The sequence below is a fragment of the Ixodes scapularis genome, unplaced genomic scaffold, assembly GCF_016920785.2.
Source record: "Ixodes scapularis isolate PalLabHiFi unplaced genomic scaffold, ASM1692078v2 PGA_scaffold3__209_contigs__length_174095766, whole genome shotgun sequence".
Taxonomy (NCBI): domain Eukaryota; kingdom Metazoa; phylum Arthropoda; class Arachnida; order Ixodida; family Ixodidae; genus Ixodes; species Ixodes scapularis.
In genome coordinates, this window is record NW_024609868.1 from 159,235,587 (window position 1) to 159,258,084 (window position 22,498).

Below are 22,498 nucleotides of genomic sequence, written 5' to 3' on the forward strand. Positions count from 1 at the left end.
AAAAGCTATCTCTGTAAAATATCAGAACTCAACGGCTTGCTTACGAAAACAAGCAATCTGCAGTAGTTATTCGGCAGTTCCGCAAGAAAGTGCGGAAGGTTTCCATCTGCTGGTCACAATCGAAATATACTAACGTCAACACTAGATAACACTCCTGCACTTGTCTTGATTTCACTGGTTCGTGTATATATAAAGCTCCACTGTTTGGCCGGGACTGCTGCAAGTTGGTAGGTAGTTTTGTTGCCGAGTGTTTTTTCTATACTTCGTGCTTGTTTTCGAGCACAATTGTAAAACATCTAAATAATAATACTAATGCTTGTATTCACAAAATAAGGATTGAAAGAAAAATATCTTGAATTATATTTGGTGAGATCGTTTTTCACAATTCGATTCATAGTGGCAAAATTGTGTGCGTTGAACATATATAATTTGTTAATTTTTGTTTCTTTCAGAGTGTCATACCACAATGGTTCTATTTACGAAGATCATTTTTCTTAGCCTTTTTCTGAAGGGTAAGCAAATAGTTTTATTCATTAGATATTCGGTATGAGTATACCAAACAATGTAACATTTAGACATCTGAAAACATTTTTGAGTGATCGGTGAATGAAATAGAGCTTCCTTCGAGCTGCTTCAAAGGTTCGGATAATTTAGTAATAATAAAACTTTTTTTTTATCTCAAATGAACGAAGCAGGTACATATATATTCTCAAAAACTTGGCGCGTGGTTCTTGTCCTGTTACAGTTGCGATGAGCTCATCAAAGTGAATAAACGTACAAGTAACGTACCTCACCAAACTAAAGCATAACCTGCTTTACATTTTTTTTCGTTTATTAGTAACACATGATTGAACAAAAGCTGGACTACGTTAACATCATCATCGAGATTCGACGCTAATTTTTACTCCGTCAATGTATATTCAAACGAAACGCTATTACCACGGTGTCACCTTCCGTAAATTTCAGAAATACACCAAGGGGGTAATTTAAATATTTTTCAAAGTCGCTAAACAAAAATGTTGCCACATACGGAAAAATCAAGTATGTCACATCTTACGTAAAGTTTGCGGTAAAATATAAAAAAGAATTACAATAAACTGCTAGATATTTAATTTTGCTCGTATATTTCCGCTGTAAAACGTTTTAAACGACCCAAGTGAGTCACAAGTACGTTTGGGCAAGGTGTAAGCCGAAGACCGCTAAGATACCAATGAAAACCTGCTCCCATCGCAGTCCAATCAACTGCAGCAAAAAAAAAAAAGAACATCTGCTATCAGAGATCTTAAGAAATGTCCCGGCGTAGGGAAGTGAACGTAACACAACAATGGCACACGGTAAAAATACAACGCAGCTGCACGTTATAATTATATCTCCTCAATTTCCAAAATATAAATCACGCAATCGTTTCATGACAGCATGATTTATCTAAGCGGCAAGATATATATCGGTCCGAGTTTCTTTATATAAGGGTCTACGGTAATTTGTGCCTCTGTCTAGGTCACTACTCAGTAAATAACAAAGCTCCTGGTCTACGAGCAACAAACATTTCGAAGCAGTCATATGACCTTTGTATATAGCTACTTTGTTTAAATATTCCTTCTCCCATAACAACATTAACGAATCGCGTAATCTCACTAACATATTTTTAACTTCAGCAGCACTGCCTATATTTAACGACGCTCTACTTGAAGTTTTCGTCTTGATTTGTCGTATTCATTGCACGCTTATGCTTCGTTTTTTTTATTTTTTTTATTGAGGGTTAAGTGTTTATAAATTGTTCCTTGTCGTTTATACGCCATGCTATAGTACACAAATAAAAAATAAATCATAAAGCACAAAAAATAGGTGGATCCTTCAGCTCATGCTTTTAATACGGGACTCATCGCGCTGGATGCCTCACGTGATAGAAACAATGGACGACGTTCAATATGAGAGACCGGCTTCCGAATCGACTAGCCTCCAAGTGGAGCAAAATGTACTTCATTTGTTGAACCAATTGTATATTCTGATTAAAGGGGTCATTCCGCAGAAACAATAAAGGCTTTTAATGCTTGTTCGATATTTAATTGCTCGTTAGAAAATATGTTTACAAATATATTTGTTTTATAAACCACTTTATGACTTTAGAGAAAAATTCGATTGAATCGCGGGACTCTCAGATTAGGAAAAGCGGCCACGTTTGTACATATCGGACATATGACCTACCAAGATATCTGTCAGTGTCCCTCGAGCTACAGCGTCACAGCTTGTGCAGTTCCCTCGAGTAGCCTTGCAGACTTGGTTTCCTCGGAGCCTCGGTTTCATACCTCCTACTCAATCGACTAAAAACGCCACGTTTAGTATAACTACAATTCCGCCATTTCGTTGTCTAAGCTCAAGCTCAAGAGAGGGAGTCAGTTGCATGGAGATTTGCCTAACATCTAAGCAAAGGATTTTCCGTCCTCCAAAAGTGTCAAAAACAGTCCGCGATTACAGCGAAACGATATTGCTCGAGCTTTCTGACATCGCATCAGAGCTCAGCAAGTCGAAATTTCTAATCGTGAATATCACCAACTGTGTGCCCTTCGAACAAGCCAAAAAAATGGCGGCGCCTACAAAACAATAATCTAGGAATGGAGTACGGATATTCTAAGCGTATGTAATTTTTGTTGTTATGCTCCCACCCGAGTCTTTCGCTCCACTTTCATGCGGCATTTGGAGAGAATTAGTTGTGGGGTATCGCGCGTTTCGTTGGAACCTTCCTTAGTTTCACGCGACTTAGCCGTGTCCGAAACTTTTCCCGGTGATGTGAGTAACTGATAAGGACGACGAGAGGCGAGCTGCGAGCGTATGTAGAGAAGCTAAAACCAGAGAGTGGTCACCTGCTTCTTTGCAATTACGTGGTTCATGGGCATCATTTGCTTTTGTTCGTATTACGACTACCTACAGGAAAAGAAAGGCAGAGCCTCTCTTTTGGATACCTGGCTTAGAGTACGTGCTTGTTGCCTTGCGCCTTTTTTTTTTAAGCGCATGCAAGACCAAATTGTACTGGACGCCCAAGTGTTATTCAATGTGTATACATACACGCACATGTTAACGTCGTACAGCATTTAGGGGAAATTGACTGCGTCGATTAATGCTTCATTTGTAGCAGAAACCACTACGTTAGTTGTCTACAATACGCGATGTATCATATGTGAACGATCAAGACGTCACCTACAAGGAGGCAGTTTCGCAGAAGCGCCGTTGTCGATGGGCTTCCCGCATGTGTTGCAGTCGCCGTTTCTTCTCATCGTCCACCTTCGTTGCATACACTGATTTTTATGAAAACTGCTGGATCGCGCATCTCCATTTGGTCACAGCATCCTGAGGTTGACCACAAGATGGCCATTTCGCATCTCGAAATTACGCGTCTTTGAAGCGTTTCTGAGGCTGGCGACAGTGTGCTGAAGCCATGTTTTTTACTCGTTCGTCGTCATTCATCTGAGAAGTTATTTTAAGCCCTGTGTTAGCCGTGAGACTTGCTGTTAAGAACACCTAGAAATTTTTACGGTAGCGCAGTGCCGCCGGAACGAAGGCAAAACTCGCTGAAAGCAAGTTCCATCAATCTCGCGGCGTGATTAAAGCTTTCTTGGCACGCCTAATGGCTGCGTCTCTGCATCTCCTCACCAGTGGCGTAGCCAGGAATGTTTTTCGGGAGGGGCTGAGGTTGGCCAGGATGTCGACGACTTGGGGTGCGGAGACGGAGAGGGAGTCAAAATGCATGTGTATATTAAAGGGTCGGCTAAGCTTCGAGGGGGGGGGGGGGGGGGTGGGGAGAGGGGCTAAAGCCCCCTCCCCCCTACCTGTGTACGCCCCTGCTTCGCACCCTTGGATACCAATCAAGAATCGACGCCGTGCGAATGTGTTTTGCGAGACAACGTGCGTGAAGCCGTTTGTGGCTTTGGAGCAGCGTTTTACTTCACTCCGGCGACTGTTTTTGTAACTTGCGGCACTCGCAGTTCAGAAACGAGCTTGGTCCAGCGTCCAGTGACGACGGAAGAGAAAGGGAAGGTACGCATTTTTTTCGTCGTTGTATGGCTTTCGGAATACCGCGAAAAACCGCCCATCATTGATCACTTCTGGCTCATTATCAACCTACTTAATTGCACTTGACACCTGAGCGCGGCTCGCCCAATTGTGATTGATCAACAAATTGCACTCCACCACATGGGTCACGCTTCAAACATTTCCATTCTCGCCGTCTTGTAGTTTCGCCTTCGTAAATACTTCTTGCCCCACAGCGTTGCTCTATTAGTGCTGCCATGTGATCCCTTAGAGTAGATTTGGAACATAGCCATGGTTAACACTGCATAAGAGCAGCCATACAGATTATTTTCCCGCCTTTATTGATAGCAACTCGCAGGAACAGCTGGATGATTCAGAACTCCGCGGCCGATATATGATGCAAAGACATCTACGCGCGACACATCTTCAAAACTTTGCAGCGGCGCCGATTCTTGATCGGTATCGAAGCGTGCGAAGGCACAGACACGCAGCGTTTCGGCGTGCCTAGGAAGGTTTGATCACGCCGCGAGAAAGACGGAACTTCCATTCGACGAGTTGGGCCTAAATATTCCGCAAATATTTCTACGAGTTTTCAACAGAAAGTCTCACGGCTTACACAGGGTTTTGAATAACTTCTTGAGCAAATGAGGACGAACGAGTACAAAGCATGTATTTAGCACGCTGCCGTCAGCCTCCGCAACGCTCCAAAAACAAGATTTTTCAAGATGCAAGATGGCCATCCGGTGGCCGCACTAGCGGAGCGGGGATGCGCGGTCCAGCGATTGTCATAGAGATCATTGGTTGCGTATCGGGGTCGCTGGGCAGCTGCACGACGCCGTTGCCTCTCAAGGAACTCTTCTTCTGCAGGTAGTGGTCGGTTGCGAGGTCCCGTCTCATCTGACACGACGAGTGCCTCAATATTGGGTTTTATAAATGGTTTACGACGCAATCATTGACTTCACTGCGACTGTAGCGCGCTACTTGGAATTTTTTTTCTTTTTACAGCGGAGCTGTCAAGGGCGTGTTTCCCCAGGATCGTGTCCCCCGCAAAGAAATGTAGACACAAAACTCTGTTTCCGCCGTCGCTCATAGATGGCGGTAGCTGTCCAGAGTGTTGTGTTTGACGGTTATTCGCTTGCCGCCGCCGCTCATAGATGGCGCAACCTTTCGAGCCTTTCCACTCTGGCCTGCCGACTTGCGGCCGTCCATTACTTCATTCCCGCCATAGTACAGCTTCGCTGGTCTTCCCTCTTCACCTAAGTGGAAAGGCTAAACGTTTTTAGTGATTGCTTTATAGCCTGGATGCGAATATGAGAGTGCGTACTGCCGCTTCCTATGCGTGGCTCGTGTTGAGCTCCTTATTTCGTGGCGATAGGCTCCCTATTTTGTGGCAGATAGGTTGCGAGAGAGGCAGCTAATGGATACTTTGCATTAAAAGGAGGAGGGAGCATGCCGGTATGGCTTCTGCTCCCACAGACCGCGCTAGTGTTTGTCTGTGTGAAGTCCCCCCCCCCCCCCTTCCCCAACTGCGAGCCCCCGCAGACAGGACATGTGAACCCATCTCGCGCACCTGTGGCAAACCGTGGGCTACACTCGGCCGTCGTGCTTTATTTACCGGCCCGGTCGGAATCTTCTTCGGACTCTTCTGAGTCAATGTCGCCTGTGCTTCAGTGTTTTAGCTTGTCCACAGGAGCAATACCACAGTTGCATCTTTGGTTTCGTTTACTCAATAGAAGTTCTCCCATGAGGGAGGGATTGTTGGGGAGTCTTTCCTTAATCACGTACGGTCCTTTGTGATTTTCTTTGTTTTCTGGACTCTCCGCTGGCCTGTAAGCTCTCGATCTACAAAAGACATCTCATATATATCAAGAAAAAAAAAATCATACAAAAATAATATACAACATAAAAAAAACCTCTATCTGGTAAACAAACCGCAATATCTATAATTCATGTTCGGCACCATAATCCCCCGAAATCTTTGCTTGCGCTATGTTTTAGCGGGCTGCGGCAGCGCTCCCATAGAAGGCGGTGTATTTAATATACAAACATGGCAATACAACCCAAAAGTTAGGCTTAAAACACTTTGCCCATGCTACTTCTCCATTATTCGAATACCGTAATTCTTGTGCCGAAATTTCAAGATTACGTGCAAACTGCAGGCTCTTCGGTCGAATAATCTTTTTGGCGTATTGCCACTACGAATAGTATCTAAGTCAATCGAAGTGTAGAGTTTATTAAATAGGTATAAAAAACTCCTTATTATTGTATACACTAAATACAATTCCTTTCAAACATAATGGCAAATTCGGTGATGTCTAAGATGTGTGTTACACCCGTAAAAGATATAATTCGGAGGCACCTCACGCAAAAGTTTGAGAAAGAGCCGAATTTAAACCAGTTGAGTTTAAAAATTCAACAAAATACAAGATTTCCCATTCGACTGCATTGAACCATGAGAGTCAATAATGTGCAGAGTACATTTTGTTTTTGTTTGCCAAAATTATTTTTAGGGTATTAAACAGCAGAACGGCTGTTTAATATTACGATAATTTGAAAGTGTCAAAACGTTTTCGAATTTTTTTTGAATAATTAATTTTATATGATTTATAAATGTATTAATATTGCCAATAATTGGAGCGCCGTAGTGAATAAACGTATAAGAAGTAATATTTTTGCACATTCTAAATTGTTATAATAAATCAATTATTCCAATATCCCGCACCTGACTAGCTAAATAGCAACACAATTTGGGAGATGTACACATTGATATATCCGTGTTGGTATTACATTCCTTGAACAGGGCAGAAGAACAGGGTTCCTTAACGGCACCGACTTGTACTCGGCGGCCTTAAATGTTATATTTTGTCGCCAGTTAAGAGCTTGGTCCGATCTCAAAAAGAACTCGGATAAGACGTAGGTGCCCAAATTTGAAATGGTGAAGGGAGGAATGCCTGAAAGCACAGGAACCACGCCCACTTTGAGACACGTTTTCTCAAAGATGGCTAATTTTGGGTATTTGCCATACAAGCAGCTTTTAGTCGAGGGCCTTCCATTTTTATATTTATTTACAAGCTGAGAACTCGGTCAATCTTTAAAAGTTTCCAGACGAGAAACAGGAGCCTAAGTTTGAAATGATGAACGAATACCTAACACCAGCCGAACCATTCCGATTTTGAGGCACGTTTTCTCAAAGATGGCTTATGTTAGAGGATATGCCGTTGCAACAGATCAGGGTTGAGGGCCTTAAATTTTATACTTCTGATGTTAAGAACTCATGCATGTCATATTTTGTCACGAGTTTGATCTAAAACAATGTCAAGGCGAGGCGGGCATGCCCGAATTTGAAATGATGAGTGAATGCTCGAAAACGGCCGAACCATTCCTACTTCCCCTAGACCGGTTTTCCCAAAAAGGCCTCATTTTGAGGAATTTTCCATAGTACCAGGAGACAGCCGAGGGCCTTATACCTTGTATTCGGACCTTATTTGGGGACTGCGTCGTTCTCAAATTGCTTACAGGTAATCGCGTGGAGTAAAATTTGAAATGGCATTCAAGAATGTGAAAATTGTTCAAGCGTCTTCACACTGAAATTGTAGAAAAAAGTAGTAAGGACCCTATACTTAGAAAATGCGTAACCCGTGTGCTAAAAACGTCAGATATCTTTAAAAGCAAGCCAGCATGATTAAGTTAGATGTTTCTAGCTTATCGAGTGACGCTCGTGTCTTCATATTTTTCTTTTTTTCTCTTTCGAACGCGTTTATGCGCACATTTGGCATAGCTGTGGGTTGAACAATACCGCAAAATACCTTTCCTAGATACTTTATATCAATTTGGGTGCAAGTGTCGCTCTGTTGGTGTAGCTTTTAAATTGCACAAAATTGTTTACTTTATATATGCTTGTAACTTCACTTGTTCACGCTGGGAAGTGCTTTCTGGCTCATATTTACTTTTCTTATCTTACTACATAATATGCTGAAATACGTTTATGCTCTTATACAACCCACTAAACACTGTATTATTATAACGTTATTTGCTGGAATACACGGGTAGTACGTTTCTCTTATATGAAAGCTAGGGGTGGAAACATGGAGTGACGGATTTAAGGAGTTATTTTACAAGCACTTTATTTTTAATTGTGTTCAAATATTAGCTTAGTATGTTCTGACTCAACATATATTGGACTCATATGCCCATTAAAAACTGTTTTCGTAAATGACATTAAGAAAAAGTAGCAGCGACCTGCTGGGGGACCTGCGAAGCAGAGATTGCCAGGCATGCACTCACTGTCTAACGAGACAAACGTTGTCGGGGGCCACCGGGAGCGCTACGAGAGAGAGATAATTGACGCCTATAGGATGACGACGACCAAGAGAAATATGGCATCCCCATTCCTCACGTTGACTGAGCCAGAACTCGTGTTTGTGAGGCTGGCGTTTCCCCGGACCCCACTTGCACCACCCTGAACAACAAGATCGCCCTTCTATCAGCCTTCGGTCGTCAAATTTGTTTCCGTATGCGAATATGCTACCTCCCCTTCTCCCCCGTTCTCCTCCATCTCGCCCCCTTCTCCCCCTTTTTTTCTCCCTCTCGCTTCCTCCCTCCTTCCCCACCGACGTATGTCGGTGCAGAGTTCGCTGGCGTCAAATATATGTTGTTGTAACATGAAAACTTGTACATGTCTGTTTTCGTCCTTCTGTTTGTTTTGTGCTTTCTTACTGCTACATCTATTCCAACACGCTCGTCAAAACCTCCTTGAAAACGTATTTTATACCACATCTGACCAACACTTCCTAAGGTCCTAGACAGAAGGAATCCGCACGCGTCATCACAGTCAGATCGATCGAGGCCTGAGATTGGGCACGAGTGCTGTGCCAGTGTTCGTCTGGGGCTCGTGTCCAATCAGGGCGTCGAAGGTCGGGCTTGGGTCCAATAATCGAGTTAGCGCGATCCGACTCTGATGACGCTTCATGAAGGGAGAGGAGGCTGTGTGAAGGGTTTTATTATTCTATGCGGCATTGATTTACCAAGTTTGGAAGCACTTCAAGAGCTAGTTAACTGTGCATCACAACTTCAGAACCCACGCAAGGGCTCATTCTGCTGGATAAAGAAAGTTGTAAATGAGATATTTCTTTAACAGTAATGGGCTGTAATCAAAACGTATTCCTCTTCGAAGTTATATGAACAATCAAAATTTAATGGACTGCATAAGAAAAGCAAAAATAATTTTATTACCTTACAAGTATAAGTAAAGTGTGTCACAAAAAAAAAAAAAGAGTTTACAGGGTTTTTTTACCGCAAAAATAAACTAGGCATCGCCGAACACTGATTCTCCGCCCAAAGGTAGCGCTAGAAGTTACAACCAGACAGCAACCAGGTGCCAAAGTTTCAGCCCGATCCGATAACTTCATCAAAAGTTATGTTATTTTCTGAAAATTTCAATAGGAAAATTGAGCCCACTTTCGCCCGTTTTCGGTTTCTGGTGCCATAGAGCGCCATGTATTCGAAAACTCCGTCGGCCGCCATTTTCTCATTGCAATTTTCAGAAAATCACTTATAACTTTTTATTAAGGCATCGGATCGGGCTGAAAATTTGGCATCTGGTTGTGATCTCTAGCGCTACCTTTGGGCGGAGAATCAGCGTGCCGCGACGCCTAGTTTATTTTTGCGGTAAAAACGACCGTTTAAATTTTCTTTTGTGACACGCTGTACATAGATCTCAAAGATTGCTGATCAAGGATAATGCCACGCGCGTCGCTGAGCGAGCGCGTGCGTAGCCGAATGGTTACCGCACTTGGCTGTTGCGCGGACGTGAGGGGTTCAATTCCAGGGAGCGGAATGTTTCTTTATTTATTCTTTCTAAGTGGCGTTCTCGCAAATTCGAGAACTTTTTCGTCTGATCGAGTTACGAATATTCTACTCGCTGAACGTTCTAGGCCGAATGTGCCAGAAGCGTACACGGCTACAAAAGGCGCGCGTGGCAAGCCGGGGTTAGTTTCACCCCAGCGCTCAATCACGCTGTTTCGCCGACATCGATGAATTCCACGCTAACCTTTCTCCACTTTATTTTGGGGCACAAGTGCATTAAAATAGAGGCGCATACTTTCCAACGTCGGGAAGGGCAGCCCCAGCTCGTCCGCACCGAACAACTAGAGCCTAGGAAGACGGATGTGTGGCGCACGGCCGATCGACAACCGTTATGTTATCACTGCGGCGAGGCCGCTCCCGTCTACCGGTGCTGCCCGTACCGACAAATGCGCCTCCGAGGTTTTGCACCGAATGACCCTTGCCCAAGACACGGCGAACGCCCTCGTGACATCGAGGAATATCTCCGTCACCCTCCGTCACCAGCGCCGACAGCACCACGAGCTTCAAGGTCTCCATTCCCCCGACGTTCCGCATCGCCTTTCCATCGGTCACGCCGTGACAGCCTGTCTCCCATTTCCTGCCCGAAAAACTCAACGCGGCAACTCCCGGAGGTGAAGTTGCCGTGGACGGACGACGTGATGATGATGATGATGCAAACTTTTATTTGAATATGGAAATATCCGAAGATGGGTGGGGCCCCTAGTCCAGGGCTCCAGTGCTGGCCGCTGCTGCCTTGGCCCGCTCAACCAGACTACGCTGGTCGTCCGGGTGCGAGCTGAGCAACGCAGCTTCCCAAGTCTCCGGGGAAGGGGAGGAGATGGGGGAAGGGATGGGTGGGATCGGCAGGCCCACGTGACGTGGTATAAGGAGGGGTACCCTGAGCAATGTGGGCAGCTAGCAGGGTACATGGTGGGATAAAACTTGTGGAGGAGGGCGAGGTGTCTGTAGGTGTGGGATTGGAGTTGGCGCCAGATCACGGCCTCTTCCCGCGTTAGGCTCCGATGTGGAGGGGGGTATCTAAATCTCTCGCCTCGTTGATGAATGAGGATTTCAGAGTATTGGTTGGGTACGGGAATAAATTTGAGAATTGTGTTGTGGTCCTCTGTTTGTGGCACCCGGTGTGTACAGGCTCGGGCTACGGCATGGGCTTGCCGATTTCCATCTACAGATTCATGGCCAGGAGTCCAGATGAGCTTCGTTTCTGGAAGCGGGGTTTTGAGGTCTGTTAAGATGCGCAGAGCGCATGGTGAGATCCTGCCCGCTCGGAATCGTCGCAGGGCGGTTTGGGAATCGGAGAGGATATTGAGGTATTCCTTGCCGGAGGCGATTGCCAGGGCGATGGCCATTTCTTCTGCCTCCACTGGATTGATAGTGCGGATGGAGGCCGTAACTACCGTCTTGAGATCGTGGTCTATCACGCTGACTGCGGCCGCTGGTTGATCCGAGTACATGGCAGCGTCAGTAAAACGGGTGTCTGCCTTGCTGCTATATTTGTGTTGGAGGGCCCGAGCTCGGGCAATGCGGCGGCCGGAGTGAAGGATGGGATGCATGTTCTTGGGGATCGGGGCCACTTGAATGTGGTCTCGTATGGCCGTTGGTAGGCGAACCGTGTTCCGCACCGAGCTGGGTATCGGGAAGTGTAAGTTCTGGAGGACTGTGCGGCCGGTGGGGGTGAGGGCGAGCCGTTCTTGCTGGCTGGCTAGGTGTGCTTGTACGAGCTCTTGAAGGGTGTTATGTACGCCCATGGCTAGGAGCTTATCTGTGGCGGCGTAAAGTGGCAGGCCCAGAGCAATCTTGAAGGCTTTGCGGATAAGGATATTTATTCTGTTCTTCTCACCCTGGTTTAAGTTGAGGTATGGGATGGAATAGGTGATGCGGCTGGTGATGAGAGCCTGGGTGAGCTGGATCACGTCGGTCTCCTTGAGCCCGTGTTTGCGGTTTGTGATGCGTCCCACCATGCGCATGATTTGGGTGACTGTTTTTTGGAGGGTTTGTATGGTGTAGTTTGCCCTACCGTCTGCCTGCAGATGGAGGCCAAGTACCCGGAGCCTTGGCACCGTCGGGATGGGGATGCTGCCATCGAGGTAGAGTTCGATATTGCTATTCTGGTCGGGGTGCCGCTTGTTTCGGCGATGCAGGAGGAGTAGCTCTGATTTCTCGGCCGAGCATTGCAAGTTGCCCGAAGTAAGATATCGTTGGACGGTGTCTACCGCGGTTTGTAGTGCGTCTTGTATGGAGCCCTCCAACCCCGAGGTGGTCCAAATGGTGAGATCGTCTGCGTATAGGGTGTGTCTGATGGGCGGGATTTCCTCCAACTGTTCGGGCAGCTTGCGCATGGCCAGATTGAAAAGTGTGGGGGAGAGAACGGAGCCCTGTGGGGTGCCCTTGTTGGGGACGGGTAGAGGGTCCGTTCGGATGGAATCTATGCCAATGGTCGCTGTGCGGTTGCGAAGGAAGTTACATATGTAGTTGTAAGTCTTCTCTCCGCAGTCTGTGGAGGCTAGGTTCTGAAGAATTAGGGTCTGGCTGACGCTATCGAAAGCTCCTTTAATGTCTAGAGCGAGGAGAGCTTGGGTGCTGCAGGAGGATATATTATCTATGAGGTCTTCTTTGAGTTGTAGAAGCACGTCTTGAGCGGACAGGTGGGCTCTGAATCCAAACATGGTGTGTGGGAAGGCTTCTGTGTCTTCGACGAAGGGCTGCAGACGGTTAAGCACAACGTGCTCGAACAGTTTCCCGAGACATGATGTAAGGGAGATAGGCCGTAGGTTGTTCAGGCTGGGTGGTTTGCCGGGCTTTGGGATTAGAACAATCTCAGCATGTTTCCAGTCTTCCGGGAGTTTGTGGGTTTCCCAGATCTGGTTGAAGTACGTGGTGAGGTCTTCGAGAGAGTCAGGATCGAATTTGCGAAGGAGGCGGTTCTGGATTCCATCTTTACCAGGGGCCGTGTTTCTCGTGAGGGTAAGCACAGCATGGGTGATCTCCGTTGTCGTGAAAGGTCTGTCCAGGTCGGGATTGGCGGACCCCCTGTAGTTGGGGTAGTCTGTGTTGATCGTTGGGCCAATGTATCTCTCGGTGAGGTCCCGAAGTATATCAGCATTCGTGCCCGGGTGATCGTGGATTATTTTTCGGAGCGTCTGGCTTGAGTGCCGTTTGCCTTTGGTGGGATCGAGCAGGTGCCGCAGGAAGGACCACGTGCGCGCGGTGCTCAACGTGCCCTGAAACCTGTCACATACCTGGTGCCAGTTAGACTGCGCTAATTTGGAGGCATATTGGAACGCCTCCTCTGTCAGTGTAGCAATTTTTAATTTAAGTTTGCGGTTAAGCCTTTGGCGGCGCCATCGTTTAAGGAGGCCTCGCCTGGCCTCCCAGAGATGGAGAAGGTATGGATCTACTGCTGGGGTATCTGGGGTGAGGGTAAGTAATTTTGTGGGTTCTTTAGCGTCCACGCATAGTTGCTGGAGCCAAGATTCGAAGTCTGGAGGTGAGGGGGAGTTTTTGTCCTTTCGCGCTTTTCGGAAGGCGTCCCAGTCAGTAAGCGCCTGCTTCCGAAGGGCTTTTCTTTGCGAATTGAGAGCGATTTCAATTTCAATTATGGAATGATCACTCCCGAGGGTTTCCTCTGTGTTGGTCCATTCCGCGTGAGGGGTGAATTTTACGAAGGCGAGATCGGGACAAGTGTCCCTTGTGATGCTGTTGCCTGTTCGCGTCGGGCAAGTGGGATCGGTAAGGGTGGTGAGCTGATGTTGACATATCGTTTCGTATAGCCGATTTCCCTTGGCCGTGGCCTTGGGATAGCCCCAAGCCTGATGTGGGGCGTTGAAGTCGCCAACAATGAGAAGATTTTGTTGGGATAAGGTTAAATCACTCGAGAATATGCGTTCAAATGCGTCTTTACGGTGACTAGGAGGGCTGTATATATTAAGTACGAAAAGACTGGGGGAATGCCTGCGCGTGGGGAGGAGTTCAACTAGAACGTGTCCAATTGAGGTCCCCGCAATGGTGTGTTGCTTAGCCGTAATGTGGTTAGCAATTAGCGTGGCCACCTGCGGATGGTCTGGGGAGGTAAAGGCTTGGTAGCCTGCTAGGGTGGGGATGATACCAGTTTCCTGCAGGGCAAGTACTTCTGGAGGGAATTTCTGATGGGCAATGTGCTGCGCAAGAGCAGCGCGTTTCCTGCGGTACCCTCGACAGTTCCATTGCCACACCCGAGTTGGGTTACAACTCGGTGGGCGTCGTGCCGTCATCGTGAGGCAGGGATAGTGGGGGGTATGGTTGGCAGCGTGTTTCTATCCGCCTATTTTTGCGGGTGGTGTAGAAATCCCGCTTGGCTTGTTTTAAGTCATGAATGTCGGCCTGGATTTGGTCGAATTTTTGGTTGTGGGCGCGGATGTTATCTGTAACCTCTTTAAGGGTGTGGCAGATTGTTTCTGCGGAAGGGATACTCGTAGTAACGGGGGCAGCAGGATCAGTGTCTCGCCGCTCCTGCGCAGTAATGCGCCCCTCCATGCGAGTGAGGCGCTCCATGATTTGGAGGAGGAGATTTTCTACCCTCTCTTGCCGCGTATCAGCTAGGGAGATTGTTGTGGGTGCCGCGGGAGGGGGGGGGGGGGTAATGGGTTGGTGGTTGGGGGCAAGGTCTGAGACCCGGTGAGCCGCGTCGCCCAGCTCACCTGCTGCGTGTCGGTGTAGGGCTCCGTCCGGGTGTTGTCCGATTGAAGAGCCTGGCCACTGGTGGCTTCCTGCTTGGCGGATGCTCCCGCCGGTGTCTGTTTGGGCCGGGCAGGTTTCCCCGAGGTTGCTGGCCAGGACGGGAATTTGGGCGAGAGGCCGGGCGGGATTGGGAGCGGGTCTGGTTCTGTTGTCGCCTGTTGTTGCTGCGGTCACGGCCTGTGTTGCCGTGTCCTCCCCTCCTACTTGGGCGGCTGACGCGCTGAGTTGCTCGGGGTTTGGCAAACCGCTGCGGACAGCTTGTATCATTGGTGGGATGGTCGCCGCGGCACTGGGTGCACTTCGGGGCGCACACATGGTCGGTTGGGGGGTTGGGTACTGCACACTTGAGGCATATTTTTATGTGCGGCGTGGGGCAGACGTCGGCCCGATGCCCCGCCACCAGACATTTAGTGCAAACCTGTCTGATGGGCCGGTAGGGGAAGCAGCGCTGAAGCGCGCTCTGGTACTGGACGTACGGGGGGATCTTCCGTCCCTCAAACGTGACGAGGGCCGTGCCAGTGTTGCCCAGCAGACGGGCATGCAGGATCCTGTATCCTGGGGCCTCTAGGTGATGGAGGAGTTTTTCGGGGCTGGAACCCGGTTCGATGTCGTGGACTACCCCTTTGATGGAGTTGTCCGGGGAGGCCACATACGTGTATGTTGGGTAGTCCTTCCCGCCAAGTCGTAGGTGGTGGATCTGGGTGATGGCTTGAACGACCTCTATGTGGGCCGTGCTTACTATCACGATGTTGCGGTCGTGATTGAGTTGGAGTTTGGTTGCAGCGTGTAGTTCCTCGATGGTGATCTTAGCCTCCGTGATGATGTGTTGGGCAACCTGGTACGGTTTCCAATTGGAGAGGTTGAGGCCGTCTCGCGGGCGCATGACGACTTTGAATTCTCCCCTCGGCAGCGGGGGTAGGCGCTGAGGTTTTTTCTGTGGACGGGGTATCGGTGGGCTGGGCTGTAGGGGATTGCCGGTGGTGAGATCCACTTCAGCGGTTGGAATCGCTCTCAACTTGTGCCCGCGGTAGTAGGCTGTGTACCAGCCGTCGCTACGGGTATTGGTGGAATCTCCTGCTGTGGTAGTTTCCATGTCAGTTAGGCAGGTTTCTGGCGTTGACGAATCCATCGTGGTTGTAGTTCAGGCCGGGACGCTCGCTGCGGCGCTGCGAAAATGGAGCGCTGCCGGCGCGGAGGTGGCTCTCATTCCAAGAGCTCTGAGCTTTGGTGGGCTTAGTGCGGCGAGGCCACACTCAGAGATTAAGAACGTCCAAAAAGTAGGTTTCCGGGCCGCTCACTTGGTCGATGATGGTATTGGCAGGACCGGAACGGTGAGAGGCGTTAATTTATCCTATCTTCAGGAGAGACCGATGAGATGGACCGGGTTACTGAGAGAAGAACTCGCAGGGGAATATGTGGGATTTTTCCGCTGGCTCCGACCGTCGTCTTCTTTTCTTCTCGGCGGACGTGCAGCGGCGGGCCGACGGAGCGGGGCGGTGCGGTGTTTATCGACGACGTGAAGTACCTCCAAGAACGACGGGGCGCTGCCGCTCTCCCAACACTAGGCATCACAACGGCGCCCCTGCATTGGTGTCCAACAACCTAAACGTAATTATCGACGGCCACGACGCATCGGCACTCGTGGACACCGGAGCAGACTATTCAGCCTTGAATGGGAGGCTCTCTCACCACCATCATTAAGTCATGACGGCGTGGGATGGACCTCAAATACCAACTGCCGGAGGACACCTCATTACAACAGTCGGGAGATGTATTGCTCTCGTCGAGATGCACTATGAGACGTGCCCTGTGAAGTTCGTTGTTCTGGAAGACTGTGCGAGGGACGTTATCCTCGGAATGGGCTTTCTCTCCGAGCATGGCGCCGTCATCGACCTCAGAGCAAACCATTTGACGCTGCGAAAGCCTGTTCTGCCGCCGGTGGAGACCAACGCGACGTCAACCGCGGTCCAAGCTATTGCCAACCATGTGAGCCTGCCTCCGCGGTCGAGTGTTTTCGTAACCGTTGTAACCGACGCAGCCATGCGCGGTGAAGGTCTTCTGGAAGGCAGCGTCCAAATGCTCTTTGAACAACAAAGAATTGGCGTCGCACGATACGTAATGGATCTAAAAAAAAAAAGAACGGCAATTAGAGGGAATAAATAAAAGAACATTCCGCTCCCCGAAATCAAACCCCTATCGTCCGCGCAACAACCAAGTGCGGTAACCATTCGGCTACGCACGCGTTCGCTCAGCCGACATGCGTGGCAATATTCCACATTCTTATTTTTTGCCTCGTAACATCTCTTTGAGGGGTGTATCTAACACAGGTTATTATAGCGCCAAACGGAGTAACACGAGAAAGTCACTAAAATGAAGGACAGGAAAGGAAATATATTGACGTTCACAAGTTTGACCAGCGTATGCTTTGTTTGTTTGAATTATGTCCTGAATCGTATTATTCATGCTATAGTTTTACGTATACATCTGCGTTCATAACTATGGTTGTAATGGCAGATCCGAAGCAAACATTGAAATCTCTATGGGGCCTTTGAAAATAATTCATATCGAAGCGTTTAGGAGCGTACGTGTCTCCGTCAGAGCTACTCGCGGGTCTCTAATTTGCGCAAAGCGTAATCAGAATTTTAGCTGCTAAAAGTGATCACTAAATTACACATCTAAATACTCTTTTGGCTCGTGGCTTAAGAGAGTCACATTCTCAGAAAGGAGGAATTCTGCTCTTCGTATGGACCCTCTTTTGTGCGTCCAAGGCGTAGCTTTCGTCATTCTCAAAGGTTTACCCACCACTCCAAATTTAGCTTTTTTTTTCTCTTGCCTGCCCATGGCTTCGACAACATTGTTCTCCGAAGCGCTGACTGGCTTACTGGGACCGTAGCCTTCGCGTTTTACCAAGTTATGATGGGACGAATAAAGTTATATGACATGCGTCGTTGTACGTTAGTTATGGACCTGAATTACGCCAACACAAAGTGTACGGTATTTTAGAGAACAGCTCTTAGGCGCCCGTTTCCGGCTTGAGTGGCGTCGGCGTCGGCGTCGGCGTCAGCGTCCGCGTAACCACACGGAGCATTATGGTAAGGTTCCCATAATGCAACGAGTGGAACCGCCGTGATGTCACCCTTCACCCTCGTGAAGTCACTCGTGACGTCACGAGGGTCACTGACGACGTCACGAGGGCGACGGTTTGGCACCGCGCGTTGCATTATGGGAAACGTCCATAATGCATCGCGGTGACGTTTCGGCATCATGCCGAAACGTAACCCTCGTGAGGTTACCCCTGGCCCTTGTGACGTTTCGGCACGGTGTCGTTTCCCTCGTGACGTCACGAGTGACGTCACGGGGGTCACGAGCGATGTCACGAGGGTCCCGCGCGTTGCATTATAAGAAAAGTCCCAAGATGCAACCCGCGGGTTTCACTCGTGACCCGCCCGTTGCATTATGGAACTTTCCATTATATTTTATTGCGCAACACTTAGGCGCCCGTTTCCGGCTCTAGCGCCGAAGAGGACGGGAGTAAAAGGGAGTAGAAGGGGAAGAGGAGGGGAGGAGGTCGAAGGATGAGTGGAGGAGGAGGTGAGAAAGGGGGAGGAGGGAGGAGGGGTACACCCTTCCCCCCAGTACCCTCCCTCCTTTTCCTCAAGAGCTACGCTCCAATTCGTCGTTACAGGGTGTTGTAAACCTCTTTCATTTTTATATTTGTACTTGCTATGTAGGTACCAAAATCCAACAGTTGTAAAATTTTGCAATTCTGAGCCTTTCCCCGTCATTCGTGGTAGGATCGTTGTTCTATTTTAGACTTTGCTTTTGTTCTGACCAGGGAACACGACCAAGCAGGCAGGTTCTAGCTGGACTCCAACAAAACAAGGACCCGAAATGCCTATGCATATGAGAGTGATGTCGTAAAGCGCTATCAGACACGGTTGATATAAAGTGTGTCATCGATACTCTTGCATTTTATTTTCGAGTTTGTGTTGTGCAGTAATGTATTTCCACCATAAGCGATGTTTCGCCTTTGCTTTTGCAGGAGCACTCTCAAGCACGTCCGAAAAAGCGAACCTCTACTTGGACACCCTGCTCAGCGATCTTTTGCCAAACGCAGTTCGTGCCCTCAACCTAGATCCTGCACCAGTTTCATCCACCAACGTGACGGTGCCCTCCACCGGATTCACGAACCATGATCTGAGGGTCGTCCTCACAAATATACGACTGCACGGACTGGCGAGTAGACTGCGTCGCCGCGGCGACTGCAACGAGCCCGCATGGAAAGGCGCTAGTCTGACCACTTCCTGCTATGTGAGCTTGGATGGGCTTCGACTTAGCTACGACGCATCCGCCCGAGGTTTTGACTGGCTCGGATCCCGCGTCAAATTTGCTTTCCAGGCTGTGCTTTCCAAGGCAAACGCCTACATCGACGTCACCAGCGCATTCGGTAAGAGCAAAGGTGCTACTCCAAGTCGTGTTTCTATACTGCATTTTAAACCTCGTGGTGGGGGCTATCGGCAGGGCGGGCGTGACGTTTTGCATAGAGCTAGAGCAGTGGATATTCCAACTTACTCAAGTAACGCCACACATTGAACATCACTCCTGCGCTGCTATTTATTGTCAGCGACTGGTGGAGAGTTTAAGCTATAATCGGTCATGCTCGAGTGTCTTAAACATATTTTATTAGTATGACCTCACTTTTGTAGTATCAGGTGCCGATCGTGAATGATCGCAGGAAAAATACAAAGGAAAAGCCTGATCCGGAAAGTTGGCGAAGAACGGGCCAAAGTTAAGAGTGCAAGATGGCGTGAGATCGTTTCATGCACTCCAGAGCAAAAAAGAGTGAACGTTAAAACAATGTGCGCCACCACCCTAAGATGCGTACGCATTAAGGCTATATTACATTCACTGTGCGTAACAGCGTCAAACTACCAAAGCAAGCGCGCGACAGTATCAAGTGCCTCACTGCACAAAGACACTTGCGAATGAGATGCTTGGTACAACCACGCGCTCGCTCAAGCAGCTTAGAGAGGTCTGGCGTGGCCCGTACACAATATAGTCTGTTTTATCCGCTATGAGTGTGCACCGAGAGACAGGGGGAGAAGAGAAGACAAGAGCGCGCGAAGATGCCGAAATGCCGAGCTCTGACTAAAAGGATTGGTTTCTAGACGTGAACCTAGCTACATTCGTCTCTACTTACTCTGCGAACACGTTCGAACGCAAACGCAGATGGCTGGTCGCCGACGTTTGGCAATCGAACCCGTTCGAAGTTTGAGTAGAGACCAAGGCAGCTAGCTTCGCGTGAACCCACTAATTAGTCCAATCAGACCTCGGCGTTCTGGCCTAGGGTCCGGCATTGTTTGAGCTCATAAAGTCCTTGTGAGCAGCGGGAGTTTTTGTTCTCTTTGATACCGAGCTACCATGAATAAACACAATCAATTATTCACGTTCTTGGGGCAAAAAAGGAAAAAAAAACACAACTCTTGGGAGAGGACATGTAATAACACGAGAATACACGGTTCGCCAAGATGATAAGGGCAACCAAAAATCGTGATTACATATTTACGCCAATTTACGTTACGAACAAACTCGCGGATTACGTTCGTTCACACCTGGTAAGTGTGAGGCGAAACGTCTGCGAAAGCGCTGTGACGACCGCGACGATATCACAGAGGTGTGACGTCACAGTCATGTGTTGGTTCATACGTTTTATGTTTCAATGATTTGAATATAACACTATATGTAATCCATAAAAATAGCTTGACGTAGTAAGCGGACGCGGCACGTTGTTGGGCGTGTTCACATATATCACATCAATGTGAAATCTGTGTATTCGGTAGACCTAGTGATGATGCAAGCCATAATCAACAGTCGAATTTAGAAATCAGGAATACACGGAGTAAAAATATCACTTTAATGAAGCTAGGAACAAAGCTGCTTGAAGATTTAATCATATAAATATTCAATTCTTTGATTAACTTGGGGGTCGAAAACAGCTTGGCGTGCTACTCAGATTATTGTTTCATAAGCTGTATCCACGGGACGTAAATTAATTTCGCGTTGTTTTTTCGAGCGTGCCAGATGCCCATAGTTTGAGTGAAAGCAAAGCCCCCCGATATTCTAGCTTTTATTTAAACACACATTTAAGTAATATTTTTGCCTTGCCGTCCATTTTTCAGGTGGTCACGCTACTCTAAAAACTCTGCGTGCTCCCGACCTCAAGTTCAAAGTAACCCAGGACCGGCGGATTAATCTGAACCCACTCAGGCAACGCACACTGGAGGGGCGCATCGCCCAGATCTCTCGCCTGTCTCTCGTTAATGTTCTTCAAGGCAAGTTCAAGGAGGCTTTCAACGATGCTTTGGCGATGGCACCGTTCCCAGGGGCATGAAGCGTGGCTCGCGAAAATTGTTCAATAAAATGTCAACAATAACGTCTTCGGAAGTAGCGTGAGTAGTGCGGCTGGCACCCGTGAGTGCGATTACGAGCTCAATAGTGCTTCGGCAGTTGTACGTACGCGCTCACACGAGCAAGGACAACAGCGGTGGCGTGATGCTCTGCTTGCAATTCTGTATGCATTACCCTGGGAGATGCCACATAGTTAAACATTTTTAATCCCCTAAAAGTGTAAATTAGCTTGTTCCAGGGCTAAAAGGCACCCAGTCAGCTTTCCGTGGGGAGAGGGGGCCGGTCAGGATGGTGACGACCGATGATGATGTTCGCGCGATGCAAGTACCCCGGGAAGTCGAATAAGAAAAAAAAACAACAAAAAAACTAAAAGTTGTTCGATCTTGCTGGACACATTACAACGTTGGTAGGTATATAATGGCCAGTGTGGCCACGTTGATTTTAAAACAAACCGACAAGTCAACCGTAATATACAAAACTTCCGAAATGAGAACCCATACTTTAGTCCCCAGTCTCAAGAGCCGAATATTCCTGATCTCAAAAGCCGAATCCTCGATAATCCTCTCGGCAGCCCCTTTGTAGACTCACAGGGGCCTCCTTTCCCTCCAGAGATGGACCAATCACTTCAAATTTCACCACTCCCACGTGGTACACTGTCGTCCAATGGCCGGCGAGCTGTCAGCCTGACGCTCCAACCGCCAAATCCAAATTCCTTGTAGACTCGGTCTCTGCAATTTTCTCAGTCTGGCTGGCGACAAGAGCTAAATTATTGCATCGGGCAAAAAGCGACAATTTTACACTAAGCGGTGAAACCCTCTATATGCAGGCACACTCGGTTAAAAGCCGCAAGCAGCTCCAAGCACGTGTTCTCCCCGCACCGCCTCTCGAAACCCGAGACATTCGTTAACGACCGGGGTCCGACTCCTCTCCACCCAGCCCCGCGGCTGCTCGAAGCCCCCCGCGCGTGGGGGCCGAATACGCCCAAAATTGCAGACACGAACATAGGCAGATAAAAAAAAATGCCGACGCAACTGCAGAAAGATACGTTTCTAAAACAAATCTTACTTATTTCTAACAAAATTTTTCGTTACTTAACACACCCTAAGGGTGTCAGACGACATTCTGAGGAATGTTTCGTTTTTGTATGATGATCCTGCCACACTGGTAATATAAAACTGTCTGTGTTTGAAGCAAACATGCGTGCTTTTGACATGCTTGAGTTGCTTTCGCACTTAGGTACATAATGTTCCGTATGCCATAGCTGTAAGACTCTAAAAATATGCTTCTGATCTGCACAGGGCTCTGGCCTGCCCACCCTGAATGGGTAAAGAATTTCTCAGCGGGTTGGGTTTCGCTGGCGAGGACGGAAGAACAAAAAGTTAACATATTACGTTGTCTTGAATAATGTTAGATGATCGGTGGAAATTATCTAGAAAACAATTAATGGAGAAAAATTAATTGGCACAGCTGAGGGGCAGCCATGACA

General features: G+C 48.1%; 1 protein-coding gene across 1 annotated transcript; it reads left to right on the plus strand.

Moving 5' to 3' along the window:
- The first annotated feature begins 228 nt into the window (after positions 1-228).
- LOC8023395 lies at positions 229-21,041 on the plus strand. The gene is made up of 4 exons (XM_029983712.3): positions 229-366; positions 453-512; positions 18,647-19,051; positions 20,784-21,041. Exons 2-4 carry the CDS (start codon positions 467-469, stop codon positions 20,993-20,995), a joined length of 663 nt encoding a protein of 220 aa, XP_029839572.2. The 5' UTR covers positions 229-366; positions 453-466; the 3' UTR covers positions 20,996-21,041.
- The last annotated feature ends 1,457 nt before the right edge of the window (positions 21,042-22,498 follow it).